The 24,154-nt window shown below is 42.1% G+C and overlaps 1 protein-coding gene across 2 annotated transcripts in view; it reads left to right on the top strand.

Moving 5' to 3' along the window:
- Positions 1 to 24,154, top strand: part of mtr (5-methyltetrahydrofolate-homocysteine methyltransferase) — a 67,772-nt gene that overhangs the window by 30,081 nt on the left and 13,537 nt on the right. For both annotated transcript variants that reach the window (XM_033025445.1, XM_033025444.1), the window contains exons 13-24: positions 1,673 to 1,785; positions 5,746 to 5,886; positions 7,026 to 7,211; positions 8,419 to 8,598; positions 10,487 to 10,603; positions 11,954 to 12,094; positions 13,223 to 13,312; positions 13,399 to 13,551; positions 14,224 to 14,331; positions 15,164 to 15,264; positions 16,150 to 16,217; positions 17,133 to 17,253. In XM_033025445.1, the coding sequence (XP_032881336.1) occupies positions 1,673 to 1,785; positions 5,746 to 5,886; positions 7,026 to 7,211; positions 8,419 to 8,598; positions 10,487 to 10,603; positions 11,954 to 12,094; positions 13,223 to 13,312; positions 13,399 to 13,551; positions 14,224 to 14,331; positions 15,164 to 15,264; positions 16,150 to 16,217; positions 17,133 to 17,253 (1,519 nt within the window). The remainder of the gene's footprint in view (positions 1 to 1,672; positions 1,786 to 5,745; positions 5,887 to 7,025; positions 7,212 to 8,418; positions 8,599 to 10,486; positions 10,604 to 11,953; positions 12,095 to 13,222; positions 13,313 to 13,398; positions 13,552 to 14,223; positions 14,332 to 15,163; positions 15,265 to 16,149; positions 16,218 to 17,132; positions 17,254 to 24,154) is intronic.

The following is a 24,154-nucleotide window of genomic DNA, read 5'->3' as shown; positions in this document are numbered from 1 at the left end:
ATGATAAATGTTTGAAAATTAACATAAAAGTAAAGTAATAAAATAAGTCTCCATTGATTTTAGTCATTTGATACAAATTTTTAGAAATTGTATCAAGCATCAAAAATTGATGGAGATTGTTTATAATAGTTCATTGGTTCATCCAAGCTAACCTAAACCCTTCCTCTGAGCAAATAACTGTCTGCTCTCTCTGCCATGCAAATCCTTTTCAAATTTTCCAATTTTCTTCTGGAACTCTTTGCTGTCAGATGTGTTCCCCCATCTTTGAATCTTGTGTCCAACTGAGCCATTGTCTTGGTCTCTTGACTCTAAAAGTTTCTCAGATGTATTGAAACTTTCAAATGCTCTTTTGAGTTATTTCTCCTACCCCTGCCTCCATCTATTTGAGTTGTTCCTGTCCATTGAGTGAAGTCTATGTCTATGTTCTCCCACTTTCGCATCCACTCCCTACACACTAGGGGCAATTTACAGAAGCCAATTAACCTACAAACCCACATGCCTTTGGAATATGGGAGGAAACCGGAGCACCCGGAGTAAACCTACGTGGTCACAGTGAGAATATGCAAATTCCCGAGGTCAGGATTGAGCCTCTCTGGCGCTATGAGGCAGCAGCTTTACCAGCTGTCCCACTATGCCACCTTTGATAAACAGTTTTCTTGCCTTATCTCTCTGTTGTGGAACTTTTTAAATCTCTGCATCTGGCAAGGCTGATATATGTTGCCTACACTTGATTGCTTTTGAGATGTATGATTCTGAGTTGCTGTCAAGTTGAATAAACCACATATTGCAAACAGTGAGATAAATATTGTAATTAGAGTTTATAATGCTATTGTTTGAAGAAAATGGAGAAAGTATGTTTTATGCAGGTGCCTCATGCAATTTTTATACCTACTGCTGAGGCACATGTCGCTGTTAGTTGTAGGATACTACGTTGAAATGTGCACCCAGAATTTTGTGGTGAAATCATAAAGATGCTGTGCCTATAATTTGTGAATGCCATCAACTTACATTAATTGCACACATTCTGCATTTATAATAGATACGTCTTTATAGTACAGAAGCTTGAAAGTGCACCCCACCGGACTCTGAAACAACTTCTATGTTTGAGAAGGCTTTTGAATGGTCCTTCCACAAGCTAGGGTACTGTTCAATTCACCTTTAGCCCATTGAGGACATTGGACTTTGTCGAAGGAACTGATGTGCTACAATGCTTTATTCTGCACTATCTTTATCTATTGATTGCTCTATCTATTGTACTTGAGTTTGAACTGATTGTATCTATGTATGGTGTATTTCATCTGTTTAGTTGGCATGCACAACAAAGCGTTTCCCTGTACCTCAGTCCATGTGACAATAATAAACCTAAACCATTCTATTAGATCAATGTTTAAGAAGGAACTGCAGATGCTGGAAAATCGAAGGTAGACAAAAATGCTGGAGAAACTCAGTGGATGAGGCAGCATCTATGGAGTGAAGGAAATAGGCAACGTTTCGGGTCGAAACTCTTCTTCAGAAAAAGGGTTGAAAAGGGTTTTGACCCGAAAAGTTGCCTATTTCCTTCGCTCCATAGATGCTGCCTCGCCTGCTGAGTTTCTCCAGCATGTCTGTCTATTTTGATCAACATTGTGCTGCATAGCAAGTGGCTGTTGTATTTATATTTTGTTTTGTTTAGGTCTTGAGCCTTTCAGAATTGGCCCATACACCAACTTTGTTAACATTGGAGAGCGTTGTAACGTGGCAGGATCCCGAAAGTTTGCTAAACTTATCATGGAAGATAATTATGAGGTAAAGTGTCGTTCTATTTTCAAATGTCATATTTTTGTAAGTCCATAAATGCCTCAAAAACTGAGAAATGTTCCGTACTTGGAATTTGACACCTTTGTCGCAAGAGGAAGGAAGTTTATGCATAAATCCCACTTTAAGGGATCATATTGTTGGTTAATACCAATTTATTAAAATTATATCACGGTACATATATCATTGGATAGGTATATTGAGGAAGGGATATATTGCCCTTCTTTAATGTGTCCAATAATTGTGATAAAGGTACTCTCGTGTTGCTGTTATCAGTTTTAGCATTGTAATCCATTAATGGAGGAGGTATGGTGATCATTTTCCAAGTTAGCATAGCATGTCTTAGAGTGTGATTTTTAGGTGATACTTGTATGTTTTATGTTTCTGCTCTTCTAGCCGCAAAGGTCATACGTTTTGCAAGTCCATTGCTCCTTGTAAATGGCAACACAAATGGATAGCGTTGTAAAGAAAGCATATGGCATGCTTGCCTTCTTCGGACAGCGTGTTGAGTACAAGGACTGTTGATGCTGTGCAAGACTTTGGTTAGGACACATTTGGAGATTGTATGCAGTTCTGTTCATTACAGAAAGGATGTGGAGACTTTGGACTGTGGAGAAGAGAATGTTGTGTGGTTTAGAGAATACTTGCTACAGGAAAAGGTTGCACAAACTTCAATTGTTTTCCATGGAGTGTGGGAGGTTGAGGGGCAACCTGATAAAAGTATATATATTACGAGAGATATCGGCAGGCAGGGTAGGCAGTTAGTCTCTTCCCCAGGGTATAATTGTCAAGTACATGTAGGCATATGTTTAAGGTGAGAGAGTGGAAGTTTAAAGGTGATTTGAGGCATAGACAGTCTGAGTCGGTCTTTATCCCAAGGTATAAATGTCTTCTACCAGAGGACACAGCTTTAAGGTGAGATGGGTAAAGTTTAAAGGAGATTTAGTGGGAAGTTTTTTTTACAGTGGTAGATGCCTAGGACCTGCTGCCAGGAGAAGTGGTGGAAGTAGATACAATAGTGATGTTTAAGAGATATTTAGACAGGCGCACAAACAAGAAGAACTTGAGACATGTAGACCACTTACAGAAATATGCAGTTTAAATTGTCTTCATGGTTGGCATAGACATTGTGAGCCGAAAGGCCTGCTCCTGTGCTGTTTTAGGAACTGGAGTCCAAGAGGATTTGGCAAGTTCTCCCGTAAATGTTTTTCGATATAGGAGGAAGCGATGCCATTGCATTAAGAGATGTCGGAGTAAAGGTGCTGACATAACCTTGTGCTCTGAACACGCTCCTAACATGCTTGATATTGTGACAAGCAGATGTGAAATTGATGGGTTTCATCACCATATTGGTCTGCATCTTTGTCTTAGAATATAGAAAATTAGAAGATAGAAAATTGGTTGGCAGACAGGAAACAAAGAGTAGGGATTAACGTGTCCCTTTCAGAATGGCAGGCAGTGACTAGTGGGGTATATATCGCAAGGCTCGGTGCTGGGACCACAGCTATTTACAATATACATCAATGATTTAGATGAAGGGATTCAAAGTAACATTAGTAAATTTGCAGATGACACAAAGCTGGGTGGCAGTGTGAACTGTGAGGAGGATGCTATGATAATGCAGGGTGACTTGGACAGGTTGGGTGAGTGGGTAGATGCATGGCAGATGCAGTTTAATGCGGATAAATGTGAGGTTATCCACTTTGGTAGCAAAAACAGAAAGGCAGATTACTATCTTAATGGTGTCAAGTTAGGAAAAGGGGAAGTACAACGGGATCTGGGCGTCCTTGTTCATCAGTCAATGAAAGTAAGCATGCAGGTACAGCAGGCAGTGAAGAAAGCGAATAGCATGTTGGCCTTCATAACAAGAGGAGTTGAGTATAGGAGCAAAGAGATCCTTCTGCAGGTGCATAGGGCCCAAGTGAGACCACACCTGGAGTATTGTGTGCAGATTTGGTCCCTTAATTTGAGGAAGGACATTCTTTCTATTGAGGGAGTACAGCGTAGGTTTACAAGGTTAATTCCCGGGATGGCGGGACTGTCATATGCTGAGGGAGCGGCTGGGCTTGTATACTCTGGAGTTTAGAAAGATGAGAGGGGATCTTATTGAAACATAAGATTATTAAGGGTTTGGACACGCTAGAGGCAGGAAACATGTTCCCGATGTTGGGGGAGTCCAGAACCAGGAGCCGCAGTTTAAGAATAAGGGGTAAGCCATTTAGAACGGAGACGAGAAAGCACTTTTTCTCACAGAGAGTTGTGAGTGTGGAATTCTCTGCCACAGAAGGCGGTGGAGGCTGGTTCTCTGGATACTTTCATGAGAGAGCTAGATAGGGCTCTTAGAGATAGCAGAGTCAGGAGATATGGGGAGAAGGCAGGAACAGGGGTACTGATTGGGGATGATCAGCTATGATCACATTGAATGGCAGTGCTGGCTCGAGGGGCCGAATGGCCTACTCCTGCACCTATTGTCTATTGTCTTTCAAGGAAAGACTTTTGAAATAACACAATTTAAAACTGAAGATAGACACAAAATGCTGGTGTAACTCAGCGAGTCAGGCAGCATTTCTGTAGAAAAAGGATGGGTATCCTTTTGGGTCAGACCCCTTCTTTAGTTTAAAGAAGCGTTCCGACCTGAAATGTCACGCGTTCTTTTTCTCTAAAGATGCTGCCTGACCCTCTGAGTTACTCCAGCACTTTATGTCTATCTTCGGTACAAACCAGCATCTGCAGTTCCTTCCTACACAATTAAAAAATGTTACTCGGAAGAATACTTGCCCTTTTCGACAGTGCTAAGTCATCAGCACCTCAGAGTTGGTTGAATGTAAACTGTGAATTATGGTACTTTCTGACTTTGTGGGCGGCATAGTGGCACAGCAGTAGAGTTGCTGCCTTATGGGCCTGTCCCACTTAGGCGACTTTTTAGGCGAGTGTAGGAGACTGCGCTCGCCACATGTTCGCTGATGGTCTCTGGTGAGTCTTCTTCATGGTCGTGAGGAGTTCCCGCATTCTGGGAACTAGTTGCGGCCTCAGTATGGTTGCCACAAAATTTTCAACATGCTGACCAAAAATTGGTCGCCATGGATAAAATCGATAATCCTGTAGTCGTAGGTGCAGTTGTAGTGGGGTCGCCATGTAGTTATGGGCAGTCGAGGTAGTTGTAGGTAGTTTTAGTTAATCGCCTTTGCTGACCGGTCATTTTCATTGGCTCATTGGGGGAAAAAAACGTAAGCAGGAGTTTCCAGAACCAAGGATAATGTTAAATGTCCACCGAACTTCACAGCTGTGTATCTCTGGCTTATTAAAAGTTGTCTGGCTTCTTAAAAGTTGTCTCCACTCCTTCTCCCTCCTTCTCCCCGCTTCTTCCCTCTTTTAAAGGACTTACCGTACACTGTGCTAGCCGTCTTAATTGCAGCGATAACCTTCCTGTTCATCGCGGTGTGTGTCTGTATCACCTTGGCTTTGTATCTTGTGAATTTCAGACAGCACTCCCCCGCTTGCCCTGGCCCCTGCCTTTGCGAAGTGTTTGTGTGTGTGTGTGTTCCAATCTGACTGTCGCCGTTCCAGTTCCCGGTTTTTCAGGCGACTGTCGCTGGCAGTCCGCTGAAAAATCGCCTAAGTGGGACAGGCCCATTACAGCGCTTGTGGTGCCAGAGACACGGGATCGATCCCGACTACGGGTCCTGTCTGTACGGAGTTTGTATGTTCTCCCCGTGACCGCATGGGTTTCCTCCGAGATGACTCCAATGACGCACAAGTATGTTAATTGGCTTGGCTTGGTATTAATGTAATATTGTCCCTTGTGTGTGTACGATGGTGTTACTATGTGGGGATCGCTAGTTGTTGCGGTCTTGGTGGGCCGAAGGCCTGTTTCCGCGCTGTATCTCTAAACTAAACTGAACTGAGTGATGTTGAAAGGCCTATTATTCTGTCATTTCAATCTGACTGTAGGAAGCCTTGAATATAGCCAAGATCCAAGTCAATAAGGGAGCTCAAATCCTGGATATCAACATGGATGATGGAATGTTAGATGGCAAGAGTGCGATGATCAGATTTTGTAACCTTGTATCAACGGAACCAGATATTGCCAAGGTCAGTACAGTAATTGTCTAAAAGCAATGTGCGTGTGATAGCGGAAGCAATATCAGAGAGTGACAGCTGGTTGAACAAGTCTTGTAGTGCAGTTTGCCCACCAAGTCTGTGCTGACCATGACGCCTAACTAAACTTACTTACCTGACTGCACAGGGTCTGTATATCTCTATTCTCTACCTGTTCATATGTCTGTTTAACTGCCTCTTCAACATTGCTGTCTTAAAAAGGCACACAGTGCTGGAATAACTCAGCGGGTCAGGCAGCATCCCTGGTGGATATGGATAGGTGATGTTTCGGGTCGGGATCCTTCTGAGTCTCCATCATATCTGCTTCTACTGCCTCCCCTGGCATCTACCACGCTGTGGAAAAATACTTGTTTCGAACAACTCCTTTAAAAAATTTCTTCCTCTCACCTCAACCTGTGCCATCTAGCACGACATTTCCATCCTGGGAAAATACTATCTACCCTATCTATATAATTATATTTATCCTCTATCACTTCAGCTTCTGGTGCTTGAGAGATAATAATCCTTATCACTATATTGGTGAACAAAACATGAAGTGCTGGAGTAACTTAGCGGGTCAAGTAGCACTTGTGGAGACGAGGGTCCTGACCTAAAACATTGCTTGTCCATTCCCACTACAGATGCTGCCAGACCCGCTGAGTTCCTCCAGCACTTTGTGTCTTTTTTTAAACCAGAATCTGTACTTTTGTTCTGCACTTTTCATTGCACTTTTGCCATCTAACATTCCATCTGTACATATGATTCCAGCATCTATTATTCCTTCTGTCTCCAATATCTTGGTGCAACTTCTCCTGTGCTCGCTGCAAAGACTCCATAAACGTCCTATAGTGTGGCGACGTAGACTGCACATAATACTCCAAATGTCTAGTATTAATACACTTTGGAGACCTTGGACTATGTTTTTTCGTACTTAACTGGACTTTATCTTGCCCTAAACGTTATTCCCTTTATCCTGTATCTGTACACTGTTGACGGCTTGATTGCAATCATTTCGCTGATTGGATAGCACGCAACAAAAAAGCTTTCCCCTGTACCTCGGTACAGGTAACAATAAACTAAACTAAACTGATCATCTTTGAACCGCAAGCACTTCTTTGTTTTTTCTCTTTAAGGTCCCAGTTTGTATAGATTCTTCAAAGTTCAGTGTGATTGAAGCAGGTTTGAGGTGTTGCCAGGGCAAATGCCTTGTTAATAGTATCAGTTTGAAGGAAGGAGAGGAAGACTTTCTGGAGAAAGCACGTATAATTAAACAGTTTGGAGCTGCTGTTGTGATAATGGCATTTGATGAGAAAGGACAGGTAAGTGAGTTGGATAAAACAAAGAACTGGTTATTGTTTTCTTGCTGTATTGTCCAACAGCCTTTGCATGGATCTTAATGTTATAGAGTCAGTCAAACAGCACAGAAACATGCATTTTGTCCCAACACATCCATGGCGCCCATCTTTTTAGATTAGTTTAGTGATACAGCGCGGAAACAGTCCCTTCAGCCCATCAAGTCAGCACCGACCAGCGATCCCCGCACACTAACACTATCCTACACACTAGGGTCAATTCACATGTATACCAAGCCAATTAACCTACAAACCTGTATATCTTTGGAGTGTGGGAGGAAACCGAAGACCTCGGAGAAAGCCCATGTAGGTCATGGGGAGAATGTACGAACTCCAAACAGACAAGCACCCCTAGTCAGGATCAAACCCGGGTCTCTGGCGCTGTAGGGCAATAGCTCTACTGCTACGCCACCGTGCCGCCCGTAGCTAGTCCCATTTGCTCACTTTTGACCCAAGTTGGACACAAAGTGCTGGAGTAACTCAGCAGGTCAGGCAGCATCTCTGGAACACATGGATAGGTGATGTTTTGGGTCAAGACCCTTCTGTTGGTTTGTTGTAAGAGTGAGGTTTTGCCACTAGATGTCATCTGGTCATTGAGTATCTCCCAGAAACTGATCCACTGAAGCTTTTCATGTGTGAATTGCCATCAAAGCAACTTTGCCTATGTCAGATCTCATTAGGTCAATCGGCAAATTGGCCCGGGCATTTCTCAGTGGAATTCACTTCACACTTTTGACATTTGCCTGACATAAGACATGATTCCAGTAACGTCATTGGTTGATCGGGTTAATCAATCCCATATGCTGCTTCCAGACACACAAGAGCTTTACATCCTTCCTCCTCACCCCCTTTATCCTAATTCTCCGCAACATCCTCTTAAACTGCGGCTGCAATGGAGTGGCCTTAGGATCTCATTCTTCCAAGCAACCAGCACTGCAACAACTCAAGTCTGCAAGTTCTGTGGGCTATTGCGTTGGCAAATGCACAGATAAAAATGTTTGCACGAATCACTTGATTATTTTTTTTAGCTGCATCTTTCATGAATTTCTTCATTCATTTATTTTTGCAAGCCTCCTGAATGAAGGCTGGAGTTGAGCATTCATAAGTTGTGTGTGTGTTTAAGGAACTATTGGAATGTGCTCGCAGATTCTGAACCTTCTGTTATCTTGTTCAGGCGACCGATATTGAATCCAAAGTGGCAGTGTGCACTAGAGCGTATTACTTGCTTGTGAACAAAGTCAAATTTAACCCCAGTGATATCATATTTGATCCAAATATACTCACTATTGGAACTGGATTGGAGGAGCACAATCTCCATGCTGTAAATTTCATCAAAGCGACTTCAATTATGAAGGTAAGTCTATGCATGAAAGCATAGCTCCACCTCAAATCACCACGAGGAACTGAATAGGGCATAAGGAGATGAATGATTACTTTCACCTATGGAAACAAGGAACTGAAGATGCTGGTTTACCAAAGAAAGAGACAAAATGCTGGAGGAACTCAACGGGTCCTCCAGCATCCCTGGAGAGCATGGATAGGTGACGTTTCAGGTCGGAACACTTCAGACTGATTGTAGGGGTGGGAGGAAAGAAAGCTAGAAGAGTGGAAGGGCAGGACAGAGCATGGCAGGTTACAGGTGAACACAGGTGAGGGAGGGTTTTTGTAGGAAAATGGTTGGACAGAAGGCTTGTGATAAGGATAGAAGAGGTGTGAATTGTGAAGCCAGAGAAAGGAATGTAGCTGGAAGTTAGGGGGTAGAAGTGATGAAATGGGCGCAAGTCCAGGTGGGGCACAAAGAGAGGAGGGGAAAAAAGGGGAGAGGGAAGATAATTAGTTACCTAAAATTGGAGAATTCAATGCGAGTTTCTCAAGACTAGTCACAGGTGAACGCAGGTGAGGGGCGATTTTGGTTGGCAGATGGGTGGAGAAAGGACAGAGACAAACACACAGAAGATGTGAGACAAAAGGATTAGAGTTGCAAATTGTGTTGCTGAAGGATTTACATAATTTTCCTTTCATCTTTACGGCTGATGGGGATAATAATCGTATTTCCAGGAAAGTATGTGTATAAAACAATTAAAATGGAAACACCTACGCTGCACAATGCAGCCTGACACATTTTGAAATAAATTAACATAGATATAATTGAAAAATAGTTTATCAGAATATAGGAGCAAAATGTGTTGATTTTTAAAAGTACTGCTATTTCATATTAAGGAAATATTATAAATGAGATTTTTCTAAAACTTTTATTAAAATCTGAATATTTTGACATTTTCATCAATCTGCCACTAGCAACAGCAGCAGCGTTACAATTTAGATGCACAATATGCTGGACCTTTAGCATAATACTAATTATTTTAACAGAAACGTCATTGACTGGTCTGGACTTACACACAAATCAGATAAAGGTTGTGTTGATCTGTGTACATTGAGACTTTGGGAGAAATTCTGAAGCCTTCAGCTCTGAAGCATGCAACACCAGTATCGTACTCCTGGAATTAAGATATTACTTGATGTTTAGTGGTGCTCTACATTTGAACGCTGGCAAATATTTAAGTGATATAAGAACATTAAAAATCATTAAAATAATCCTTTTTATTATTTATTTCCTGAACCCAAATAAGTCATTGCAAATAATTCCACAGTCTTGTATGGAGCTGTAAAAAATCAAGTTGGTGCCAGGAGTTTACAATTTCAATAATGACACAGACGGCTGTGGAGGCCAAGTCAATGGATATTTATTAAGGCGGAGATTGATCGATTCTTGATTAGTACGGGTTTCAGGGGTTATGGGGAGAAGGCAGAGGAAAGGGTTTGAGAGGGAAAGATAGGTCAGTCATGTTTGAATGGCGGAGTAGAGTTGATGGGCCCAATGGCCTAATTCTGCTCCTATCACTTCTGAGCATTTGCTTTACTTTGACTGTCTTTTTCCAGTGTGCAAGTAGTTATTTGTATTTTAGGTTTAATTCTATTGTTTTTTATCTTCCCTTTAAGGAGATGAAGAAGCTGGATATATATTCCATTAATTTCCAGTCTTTGAGTCACTTGCAACTATCCATCCTTGATGCTACGTTATCCCTTCTGTCTTGTCTAAATCTTGTATTTCTCAGTCTATACGTTCATTGTGAGTCGATATGAATTAAAAGTGCTCACAGTATATCATTCTTTCTTTGTAATAAATCCAATCACTTTCTCTTGTATTTTATCTTGATTTGCTCATGGCTTTTTTCATAAAGGGAGCATTGCCTGGAGCCAGAGTAAGTGGAGGTCTTTCAAATCTGTCCTTCGCATTTCGTGGAATGGAGGTAATCCGAGAGGCCATACACAGCGTATTCCTTTACCATGCTATAAAGGTACAAAGCTAATATTTATGAATACTCTTTCAACTACATCATTTTTGGAGAGAATGCAGAGTAGGGTCACCAGAATGTTGCCAGGATTAAAGGGATTTCGGTTAGGGGAGAGAATGAAATAACTAGGGACATAAGAAACTACAGATGCTGATTTACAGAACAAGGCACAATGCTTCAATTATACTTTATTGTCACATGTACCTAGGTACAGTGAAATTCTTTGTTTTTGCATACATATAGTGCTGGAGTAACTCAGCGGGTCAAGCAGCTTCTTTGGAGAACATGGATAGGTGATGTTTTAGATCGGATCCCTTCTTCAGATTCTGAAGAAGTGTCCCGACCCAAAAGGGCACATATCTGCGTTCTCCAGAGATTCTGCCTGACACACACTTTGTATCTTGAATAAGCTATATTTGTTTTCACTGGAGCAAAGGAGGCTGAGGGGTGACCAGATGGAGGTGTATCAAATTACAAGAGGCATAGACAAGGTTGATGTAATCTTTTTTCATGTTGTTGGAGTTTCAAACTCCAAGGGCATAGTTTAAGGTGAAAGTGGTCTGGATTCAAGCGCGTTTAATTGTCATGTGCTTGGAATGGAACAATGAAATCTTTGCTGCAACTTTGCTGTCCAATTGTATTTGAAATATTATTATTATACCTGCCTCTTCCACTTCCTCTGGCCGCACTTTCCATGTATGCATCTATACCCTCATGTTTTTATACATCATCACCCTTCAGCCTCCTATGCCCTAGGCTACGGAAAAAAATACCCAACCTATCCTTGCCTCCCTTATAACTCAAACGCCCACAGACCCAGTAACATCCTCGTGAATCCAATTTGCACCCGTTTCCAAATTAATGACATCAGTGTAACCAAAGATCTATACTTTAGAATGTGGCCTGCCAATTATCTTGTACAGCAGTACATTGACATCCCAACTCCTGTATTCAATACCGGACCAATGAAGACAAGCCTCCCAAGCACCTTGTAGAATCAAGGAACTGCAAATGCTGGTTTACACAAAAGGACACAAAGTACTGAAGTAACTCAACACTTCAAGTAGCATCTATGGAGAACATGGATAGGTGGCATTTCTGGATGGAACCCTTAAAATCGATTGGAAGAAGGGTCCTGACCCGAAACGTCACCTATTCTTGTTTTCCAGGGTTGCTGCTTGACTCGCGGAGTTACTCTACCACTTTGTGTCTGTTTGTGACAAACACCATCTTCATCACCCTGTCTACCCGTGACTATATAACAAATGGGTGGTACTCTATGTACTTGTATTGTTATCGTAAATCTTTCACTCCTCATCCACCGCAACATTTTTGTAATATGTCTTTCCGTAGGCAGGGATGGATATGGGAATTGTGAATGCAGGAAACCTGCCTGTTTATGATGATATTGACAAAGAACTGCTGGAGTTGTGTGAGAATCTGATCTGGAACAAAGACCCTGAAGCTACTGAGAAATTGCTGTGTTATGCACAGGTATGGACATTTACTGGTAGCTTTGGAATAAAAACCATTGAATGGTGCTGGCAAAACCTAAGTGTGCTTTTTCCCAGTTTTATTATGCATATGGACATACAGGGAATGGAGGATTATGTGCAGGTAGATAATGTTGGTCATGGCATCATGTTTGGTACAGACATTGTGAGCCGAAAGGCCTGTTCTTGTGCTGTACAGTTCTACATTCTATGTTTTAAATCACAAGGTAATGGTATACATTTTGATATTGCATACTTCCCTGTAATAAAACTTGTATGCATGTAATCTTTAAAAATATATATTTTGTAGTTTTGGAGATGTAATCAAACAAAAACTGAGAGAAATGGGAGCAGAAGGATGGTTAAAAGTGGTTTACAGAAGTTATTATTTTACAGAGGCTGCTCAGTAGGGGGTGAAACTTAGGATGGGAATTCAAATTTGTTGCTTTGGCAGCTGAATGTGTGGCTGATGTTTATGGAGAACAGGAATAAGGATGTCATAGAGTCATGCAGCGTGGAAATGGGGCCCTTTGCCCACGCTGACCAACATGCTCTCATCTACACCTGCCTGCATTTGGCCCATATCCCTCAATACCTATCCTATCCATGTACCTGCCTAAATGTTTCATAAACTTTGTAAGAGGCAATGTTTACAGAAAAGCTGGTAGAGGTTATAGTGATAGGGGAAGACAATGCCATGAACACATTTTAATGTGAGGCTTAGAAATTCAAATTCAAAGCTGTGATTGGGGAGGTTGAGTTCCCAGTAGCTTCATTTGCTATGTCTCCTCCGGTCTCAATTTAAGAGCCACTCTGCAGTGTAGCAGAAATGTGTGAATTGGGCATTAGAGTTCAGAGCTTCCAGTATTCCATCGTAGGAAGCATCACAAAAATCCTACTCATACAAACACACTGAAAATACTTTTATTCTTAATTAATCTGGCACCACTGGAACAAATTAGTTTTCCCGTGCTAATCAAGGGATTTACAAGTTTCCCAAATGAAAATCTAATCAAGGTAATTTTCTGCCTACTGACTTAGTGAAAATTATATCATAGCTTCTGCATGTGGTACATTTAATTTTGCCCATTACAGTGTAACAAACTAAAGCATATCCAACATCTTGTAGAATCATGCCAAAGGTGGAAAAGCAGCAGTAACTACTGACGAATGGAGGAATGGAACTGTTGAGGAACGTCTCGAATATGCCCTCATTAAGGTAAAGGCTCGAGTGCGTCCATCTTCCTCACTGTCATTTTTGCTTATGTTTGCCGCAAGAGTTGACATTCTGTCATCACCCTGTAGGGTATAGAAAAATATGTCGTAGAAGATACAGCAGAAGCAAAAGCCGATCTGCACAGTTACCCTAGGCCCTTGCATGTAGTCGAAGGACCTCTGATGAATGGGATGAAAGCTGTGGGGGATTTGTTCGGAGCAGGAAAGATGTTTCTACCACAGGTAAGACCGGGATCCATTTTGTTGTTCTATTAAAAGGCAAAATGTATTTGCCAACGCAAATGACAAAGTATTTTGATCATTTTGGGGTACAGGTGCTCCCCGACTCACGTAAGGGTTACGATCTGTGAACCCTCACATAAGTCCGAATTTAAGTAACTTGGAATCATCACCCCCATCCCCCATAACTCACTAATTCTGAAGAAGGGTCTTGACCCGAAACGTCGCCCGTCCATATATTCCAGAGATGCTGCGTGGTGCACTGAGCTACTCCAGCACTTTGTGTCCATCATTGAGAGTATTAACTGTCTCGATGGCATCCGGCTGCATCCGGGGTACTTTCTGCAGCACGTGGCCTTCTGGGTAAGCACGCCTCCATTGCCAGCTTGAGTTCAGTCTCACCTTTGGAACACTTTCTGCAGCACCCAGTCTTCTGGGTAAGGACCGCCGATATTATCGGTTTGTTTTCGATGTAAACTTGATCGTACAGTGTTGTGGAAATTACAAACTGCCTTGATTGCACTCAGGAATGAGTACAGAATTGTTTACGTAATTGCGAGTTTACTGAATCTGTATGAAGTTATTTTAAATATTTAGTTATTTTAAATATTGAACCGCAAATCTGCACTCTTGTTTCTCAATGTCCTGTAAATAAAATTTACTTTGTGCCATCAGGTCATTAAATCTGCTCGCGTAATGAAGAAAGCTGTGAAATATCTGATCCCTTTCATGGAGCAGGAGAGAGAGGAACTGCTGATGCAGCCAGGCCATTTCAAAGAAATTGTAAGTCCTTGTTTCTATAACTGGAGTCAGAACAATTTTTTTCTTTTGTTTATACCCTTTTGGGATCTAGGTATTACTGGAAAAGCCAGTTCATCTTAAATTGCACACAGAAGATGGTGTTATTTAATTATTTTAAAAGTTCTCCAGGGTAGGGCAATGAGAAACAAAAGCTCATCTGTTTAAGGTGAAAGGGGAAAGATTTCATAAAAATCTGCGGGGCAACATTTGCAGGTGAGCAAATGGAACAAACTGCCAGAGGACGTAGTTGAGGTGGATACTACAACAGCATTTAAAATACACTTGGACAGGTACATGGCGAGGAAAGGATTTAAGGGATGTGGGTAAAACTCGGCAAATGAGACTAGCTGAGATGGGGCATCTTGGTCATAATGGATTAATGGGCTTAAGGGCCTGTTTAGTGTGGTATGACTATGACAAAAAAATATGATTTTGACTCTTTGAGTTCAGCTACCATTTTATAACTGAGACACCAGAATGGTAACACGATCTCAGATCTGCAGCACAGGTGACATTTCAGGTCGGGAGCCTTCTTCAGACTGATGAAGTGAGTCAGAAGGAGGGTCCTGACCCGAATCCCTGCATTTTGTGTTTTGCTGAAGATTCCAGCGTGTACGGTTCCTCGTGTCTCCATGTTGCTCCATTTCTCAAAACTTGTGTCCTGTGTGAAGATTTTGGATTAACTTGTTTGCCTTCTGTCTTTCTTTGAATTAAGATTGCATATATATTATTTTATGGTAAAAACTAAGGCAATCATATGATCCTAGTATTTCATTTCAAATGCAGTTAATCAAAGGGTTTTGTTCTTTTGCAGAACCCATACCAAGGGACCATTGTGTTAGCCACTGTAAAGGGAGATGTTCACGACATTGGCAAGAATATTGTTCGGGTGGTGCTGGGCTGCAATAATTACCGGTAAACAAATTTGTTATCTTGCTTCCTCACATTTTCGGTTTGTCCTCGTTATGACTACTTGAAAGTCAAAGAAAAATGGTATTGGAAGAACATCATCTCAACTTCAGGACGTTGCTATAGGAATGTGCTGGTAATCATGCAAAGCAATGTCCTTTCATTGACTCCATCTACACATCACACTGCCTCGGCAAGGCCGCACAGGTCTCACACCCGACACTCCCTCTTTTACCCTCGCCCATCAGGCAAGCGTACAGAAGTGTGAAAACGCGTATCTCCAGATTCAGGGACAGTTTCCTCCCAGCTGTTATCTGGCAAGTGAACTAGAGAACGGTCCTGACCTACAATCTATCTCATTGGAGATCTTTGAACTATCTTTAATTGGACTTTATCTTGCATTAAATGTCGCACCTTTATCTGCGTACAGTGGACGGCTTGATTGTATTCATGTATAGTCATCTTTGACTGGATAGCATGCAAAGAAAAGCTTTTCACTGTTCCTCAGTACACATGACAATAATAAAGTAGACGGAACTAAAACTGAACATCATTCCCTAAAGGTGAACACAGATTCTATGGCTCACCGTCAAGAGCGTTTAATTGTCTTATGTACCAACAAAAGAAAAATGAAATTCTTACGTGCAGCAACATAAAAGACAATGCACATAGATAATACGTAAAACAAAAAAAAAGAATGAATAACCCCAACTCATGCAAAAAAAACAAAGTATTTAGTGCAATCAAATACAGCTCACAGTTCATAGCTGAGGTTAGTGTTGTGCAGTGTTTGTGAGATTGTTAATTGTTGGGAAGAAGCTATTCTTGAACTGGTTGTCACTGAATCATTTATGAATTCATTTTTAATTTATATTTTTACTTTAATTCCAGAGTAATTGACCTAGGAGTTATGACTCCATGCGATAAAATACTCCAGGCTGCTATCGAGAATAAAGCAGGTAAATACATTAGCATGAAGACATACTAGATTGCAGATGCTGGAAACAGGGCAAAAGCCAAACTGCTCGTGGAATTCAGCGAGTCGAGGAACATCGGCGGAGGGAAAGGAATTGTCGACGTTTTGGGTCAAAACCTGTCATTGGAACCCCTGCATAAAATAGCGTCCTGTCTCTTGGAGATAATGCTGCAGCACTGATACATTGAATTTTTTTTTAAAGAATTGTTTGCGCTGCTGCCCATTTTTCTGTGTTCCCTCCTCCACTCTGAGCACAGGGTACATTGGGCAAGAAAGATAGGAGCAAGATCATGTTTTCCCAATAACATCCAACAGTTAGCTCTTTGGAATGTGCAAGAGTAAATTGGCATCTTAACATTTTTAAATGTAAACATCAATTTTAATCACTTTTCCATTCCCGTGACTTCATTCAGTCAAAGTAGCTTGAGAGCTATTTTTCAGTCATTTCCTGGTCTTCACATATCTTTCCACAACTCTGGTTAAGCTTGCGTGATCAAATCACAGCTTAGACCCCAGAACTTGGTGCTGCAATTAGCCAAAAGTGCTTAGTTTAGTTTAGAGATACAGCGCGGAAACAGGCCCTTTGGCCCACCAAGAACACACCGACCGGTGATTCCCGTACACTCGCACTATCCTACACACTAGGGACAATTTACCATTTTTACCAAAGCCAATTAACCTACAAACCTATACGTCTTTGGAGTGGGAGGAAACCAGAGCACCCGGAGAAAACGCACGCGGTCACGGGTAGAATGTACAAAGTCCTTGCAGACAGCACCCGTAGTCAGGATCGAACCTGGTTCTCTGGTGCTGCAAGGCAGCAAATGTACCACTGTGCCACCAGTGGTTTAGTTGTTAAAGCAGATTCGTGAATGTGTCCTATACTTTATTTTGGCAGATATTATTGGCCTGTCTGGTCTCATCACGCCATCTTTGGATGAAATGATACATGTCGCTAAGGAAATGGAACGGATAGGTTTGAAACTGCCTTTACTGATCGGTGGAGCCACAACCTCGAAGTAAGTAACTGGGCAGAAGGACACAAAGTGCTGGAGTAACTCAGTGGGTCAGGCAGCATCACAGGAAAACAAGAGTAGTTGATGTTTTGAGTTGAGACCCTTAATCGGACAGACAGAACAGTAACTAGTAATAGTAACTAGGCAGAACAGTGGTTCATCATTTACCCCTTTAAAGTTATCACAATATAAACTGAACAGCTATAAAATATTGTTTAAGAAAGAACTGCAGATGCTGGAAAAATCGAAGGTAGACAAAAATGCTGGAGAAACTCAGCGGGTGAGGCAGCATCTATGGAGAGAAGGAATAGGAGACGTTTGGGGTCGAAACCCTTCTTCAGACAAAATATTGAACTGTTCAGGTACAAAAGCCTTTGTACAAGGGATAGACAGAAATGATCAGATTTCCTTATCAACCAGCATCTTATCTCCTGATTTGAAGATGTGGTCCTAGCTATTTTGTCTGCTTGCAATTTTATCCCTTGCTGAGATTCTTAAAATGTAATCTATCTGCAATGCAAGCCCTTGAGAGCCGTTCAGAAAATCTTCAACACGTAATCTAAGAGTTTAGTTTCATCATCCTGTGTCAGGAACTGCTCATTAATAGCTCCAAGCAGACTTCAAACCACATTTTCATTGACTAGTTCATGGAAACTGAAACTAGCTACATAACAAGTGTGTCTCTGTTACATGGTGCAGCATTTCATCCCGATTTTCTAATCGTACTTTGTTACACAACTTCATGGCCAAAGATGACAGGACAATTTAGGTTTCTGACATTTCATCACCTGGTTAGACAAACACATGATCATATCCAACCAGTCTGAAGAAGAGTCCCAAAACAAATCGTCGTCTGTCCACTCCCTCCACGACCTGACCCGCCGAGTTCCTCCAGCACTTTATAGCCTAGGGTACTGTCTGATTCATCTCTACCCCATTGTGGACGTTGGACTTTCTCTATAGAAAGGTTGCGCTACAATGTTGAGAACGATATTCTGCACTCTGTTGTTTCCCCTTTGCCCTACCTATTGTACTTGAATTTGACGCGATTTTATTTATGATTAGTATTATCTGATCTGTTTGTACATTATGCAAAACAATGGTTTCCACTTTACCTTGGTACATGTTACAATAATAATCCTAAGTTGTTTAGTTTCGAGGTACAGTGGCCCTCCAAGTCCGTGCCGACCAACGATCACCCATACACGAGTTCTGTATCCCAGTTTTGCATCCTACACACTAGGGGCAGTTTACAGAATCCAACTAACATACAAATCTGCACCTCTTTGCAATGTGGGAGGAAACCGGAACACCGGAGAAACCCCATGCGGTCACAGGGAGAATGTACAAACAACATACAGACAGCAACAGTAGTCAGGATCGAAGCCTGAACTTTGGCACAGTAAGGTAGCAACAGTACTGCTGTGCCACTATGTCGCCCTTTTGCTCAAGGTTTCAGCCTCTGCAGTTTCACGTGTTTCTTTATCACCATTTCCATATACGTTCCCTTTACCACTGGAAAATACTTGATTTTAGTAACAAAGAAGAGGCATCTTCATCTGACCTGCTGAGTTACTCCAGCTTTTTATATCTGCATCTTTAAAGAGTCATACAGCGTGGAAACAGGACCTTCGGCCCAACTTGCCCACACCATTCAACCTGCCATAATCTACACTAGTCCCACCTACCGGTGTTTGGCACATATCCCTCCAAACCCCTTCGATCCATGCACCTGTCCAAATGTTTCTTTAACATTGTGATAGCACCTGCCTCGACTACCTCCTCTGGTAGCCTGTTCTATGTACCCGCCACCCTCTGTGTAAGAGAAAAAGTTGCCCCCCGGTCTCCTATTAAATCTTTTCCCCCGTCACCTTAAACCTATGTCCTCTGGTTCTTGATTGCCGTATTCTGGGTAACGATTCTATGCATTACCCTATCTAATCCTCTCATGATCTTATAGACTTCTATAAGATCACTCCTCATCTTCCTGTGCTCCAAAGAATAGGCCCTCGAGTCCTTCTATATCCTTGTAAATCTGCTCTGCACCATTTCCAACTTCACAACGTGTTTCCTATAAAAGGGTGCCCAAAACTGAACATAGTACTCCAGATGCAGAGAAATGAACTGCAGAGCTAGTATATACAAAGTCAAAGTCAATTTTATTTGTCTCATACACCCGAAGGTGCAGTGAAATGAATTTGCAAGCAGCGATACACTTAAAAATAATACACAATAAAATTTAACACAAACATCCACCACAGCATTCTTCACTGTGGTGAAAGGCAACAAAGTTCAGCCAGTCCTCCTCCTTGTTCACCCGTGGTCGGGGCCATAACCCCTCCATTGTCACCGCTACGGACGGCCCGATGTACAGGCCCTCTCGTCGGGATGATTGAAACTCTGACGTTGAACACACTCCGCGGCTTGGATTGGCCAAATCGGCACTTTCCAACCGGAGTCCGTGGCTTCAGGATGTTATAGGTCGCAGACCGGCGGTCGGAGCTCTTCTGCAGTGATCCCCGGCAAGAGATCCCAGGCTCCGGATAGGAAGTCCATGCCCGCCGCTAGAAGCTCCGCAGACCACAGCCCCATGATGTCCAAGTCACCAGGCCAGCGATCGGAGCACTCCTCTCTGGTGACCCCCCGGCAAGGGTTTGCCCACACCACGATGGAGAAGTCCACGCTGTGCCCATTGCTGAAGCTCCGGGCCCGACTCCAGGAAAGGCCGCTCCAATCCATGCTGTTCGGCCGCAAGGGAGGCGACATGGAAAAAGTCACCTCTCCGTGTAGGAGATGACCGAAAACGTTTTCCCCTTTTCCCCACCCCACCACCCCCCACATAAGACATACCGAGTGACACCTAAACAAACACTTGGACACACTAAAAAAAAAAAAAATTAGTAGAAATAGCAAACTGCTGCTGGCAGGGCAGCAGACTCGCAGCAGACTCGCAGCAGACTCGCAGCCGACCCAAACTATACCAAAGATATACACAAAGTGCTGGAGTAACTCAGCGGGTCAGGCTGCATATCTGGAGAAAAAGGATGGGTGACGTTTCAGGTCGGGACCCTGCTACAGTCTGAAAGTAGTGTGGAGGTAAGAAAAGGTCAGAACAAAGCAAGGCCAGCAACAGTTGACCAAGGGTGGAGCACACACACCCCTTCCCCTCCTCCTCCTGTGGAGCTGACCTGGTTGGTGATCAACTCCGAACTCCAGCAACAGCAGCTTCGTCTGCCCCGAATCGTGGGGCTTGAATCGGCCCGTTCGTTGGACCTTTCATCGCCCAGCGCGGCTTCAACATCGGGAGCCCCAATTGCCTTGACGCAGCAGTTTGATTTTAAGCCCGCCGGGCGATGAAAGGCCCCACGAACAGGCCGATTCAGCGTGGGTGACCGTGAATGAGGTACTTGCCTGCAAGCCAGCCAGGAAACCCATTCGACCAGAGCCCTTAATGACCTGACCCGTTTAAATCTGATACCCATTTAAATCTTTCCTATCCACCAATACATCCAATTAGGTAATTGTACCCGCATCAGACAGCTTTAAGAAATTCTCCGTGAATACCTTCAGTAATACTTGATGGGCAAAACACAATTGGTGACACATTACGATGTTAATAGAAACATTTAACAAGCGCTTAACAGTGACACCCCCACTGTCTCGCGGAAAGCGGAGATTTTAATAGATTTTTTTTCACCAAATTTCAAAATCCGGATTACAAAACATGGGGGGGGGGATAGTCCCCCACCTCCCAAAACATGGGACGAACGAGGAACGTGCCCCCCGCCCCCCCGGGATTTCTGCCCATGTCTTGTACAACTGTAACATGACTTCCCAACATCTATACTGTGGGCTCTCCCTCCCGGTCCTGGGGATATTTAAGACATTCTCTTCTATTTAAATTGAGGTGGGAAATGTTTAATAGTAATCTGAGGGGTAACTTTTTCACACGGTGGAGGGTGTATGGAACGAGCTGCTAGAGGAGGAAGTTGAGGCAGGGACATGGATAGGACAGGTTTAAAGGAATATTGACCAAATGCAGGCAGGTGGAACAAGTGTAGATGGGACATGTATTTCGGTGTGGGCAAGTTGGGCCAAAAGGCATGTTTCCGCACTGTATGACTCTGCCTGATTGTTTGAGTTTAATACTTCATTCCAAATTTGGCGTGTTCATTTTACTGTATTGGAGTGAGAGCATAGATTTTGTTAATGGGTTATTAGATTCCAGATGTAGCTGCCTTTTAGAAAAAAAACAGGCATATATTGTTTTGTAATGTTTGTAAAATGCTCAGCAATAATGAGAAGAAAACAGCTTTGATTGAGGACAGTACATCTTGAACCCAGTGATATCTTGTAAAAAACTAGAACTGCTGGTGAAAGCTTTGTAAATGGAGATAATTCATCTTTATTCTGATATTTAGTATTTCTTAAAAGGTTCCTTAACAGATAGTGACCACGTATTTGAAACATTTTCTGATCCATTAATATGAAGTTGTTGCTTGTGTTGCATTTATGCTCATTTACAAAGTTATTTGTCATTTCTTTGACAGATTTAGGTTAATTTTTATGGCCTGGCAGCATATTAACTTGATTGCACATTTGATTTGAGGTCAGTTTGTTGTTTGTAGGCAATTGATTTTTCTTGAGCAGAACTTGCAGCCTTCCCTAAAATTACACTGGTATTTATTTTTAAATAACGCTTGATTATCTAGCAGTGAACTCAGAATTAATAGTATTATAATTCAAGAAATAAAGCTGCTTTCAACTTTTATATCTAGTAGACAAAAACCCCAATTCATTCTAATAGCCCTTTTCACACACATCTTTGAGAGAGATAATCTGCAAGCATTTGACAGATTGGTTAATGAATTTACATTGCTCAGATGAGCAAAGAATAATTGTACTTGCAAGGAACTAGCAAGTCTTCATAATCGTATCAGCATGACTAGGTCAAAGTCCATAAAGAATAGGTGTTGTACTTTTGTATGAGCTGGTTAAATTCAAGAACTGTCTACAATGCTCATCTGTCAGTAGCTTTCATGAGATGATACCTTTTAATGTGCCTCTGTAATGTCACAGCTTATTTTCACAAATGAGAAACACAGTAATCAATGATGGCTATCTTTTATCTGCTACCATCAACCAAAGATCCTATAGCAAGCAAGATAGCCCACTCGCCGAAATAGACGTAGTAAGGTCATGGGCAGATTCATGGGTAATCTTCGGCCCCATTTCCGTAACCGGCTTCTGTTTCCGCAGTTGTGAACAGTGTGATCAAATGAATTACAGAGTGCAAGTTTAATACAAACATCAACTCAAACACAGCACATGAGCCATTTAAAAAGTTTTTTTTTTTAATTAAAAAAAAAAGAAAATTAAAAACATTATAAAAAAAAAGAAAATTAACAGAATTATGATTTATTGACATATTAATCATTAACAAAAAATAGCAGAATTATGAATTAACAGAATTATGAATAATGGGTCTAACACTATCACACACGCAAACTGTTCCCCTGCAACGCTGATTACACTGCGAGAGGGATTTACAAAGTCGGGTCGGGTCGGGTTTACTGAATGGCCGACGAAAAGGCTGACGTTCCGCTCTGTTGTGTACTGCGCGTCAGCCCATTGGTTTTAGCAGGAGTGCACTATCTTGCTTGCTATAGGATCTTTGCCATCAACAACTTGTAGAAACAAAGAACTGCAGATGCTGGTTTATACCAAACATAGACAAAGATACCAAAGAAGTGCTGCAGTGACTCAGCGGGTCAGGCAACATCTCCAGAGAAAAGGATGGGTGACATTTTGGGTCAGGACCCTTCTTCAGACTCCCATCTCCATTACTCTGTGTTACTCCTGCACTTTGTGTCTATCTTTACCATCGGCAACTTGCTCTGTTCATACCAGTTATTCAACAATAGTCTCTTAACTATCTGACTGGACCTTGCTATATTTACACCTATTTACATAATGCGAATTGAATATAACACAACTGATGAATTAGCGATCTCTATTTCTATTAATGGGCTAAATTAGTCACATGGTAATTTATATCGGGAACCACTCAAAAATTACTTTAAAACAATCTTGGTGTTCCCATGTATCCTCCACACAGTAATCAGACACCTTTATACCCATCAGGTCATCTCTTGGCCTCGTTCGCCCCAGCGTAAATAAATCTAGCTAATCGAATCTCTCCCTGTAACTAAAACTCTCTAATCCAGTTAATATCTTGGTGAATTTCCTCTGCACTCTCTCCAGCATAATGCCTATAGTGTAGTGACCTGAACTGCACACAGTACTCCCAAGTGTAGTCAAACTAGTACTTTGGAAAATCACAACATGATGTCCCAACTTTTACATTCTATGTACTGACCTCCCAATGCTTGTATACCATATGCCTCGTTCACTTTCCTATGCACCTGTGTTGCCACTTTTAGGGAACTATGGATATGGACCAAGGTCCCTCTATTCATTGATATGCCTTGGTGTCCTACCCCTTCTTGACTTTCCTAGATGCATAGCCCAGCACTTATTGAGATCAAATCCCATCTGCCAAGGAACTGCCCAGCTTTCCATCTGATTTGTATGCTACAGTAGCCCTGAACAACCTTCCCCGCTCTCCACAATGTCATGTTACCTCCAACGTGTCCAAAGACAGGCAGCTCGATTTGTTACTAACACCTATGAGAGAGAAGCAAGTGTCACCAAACTTCTGAATTCTCTGGGGTGGAACACTCTCCAAGACAGACGTGAAGCTCACCGTTGACCTGTTTTTACAAAATGTTAAATGGTCAGCTCGACATAGACTACAAGACCTACACCAAACCCAAACCAATTAGGAGCAGACGAGGGCATTCGATCCAATTTGTGATCCCAGCTACAAAGACAGATGTATACA

Source organism: Amblyraja radiata, chromosome 8, assembly GCF_010909765.2.
Source record: "Amblyraja radiata isolate CabotCenter1 chromosome 8, sAmbRad1.1.pri, whole genome shotgun sequence".
Classification (NCBI taxonomy): Eukaryota; Metazoa; Chordata; class Chondrichthyes; order Rajiformes; family Rajidae; genus Amblyraja; species Amblyraja radiata.
This window is presented reverse-complemented; position numbering and strand designations above follow the sequence as displayed.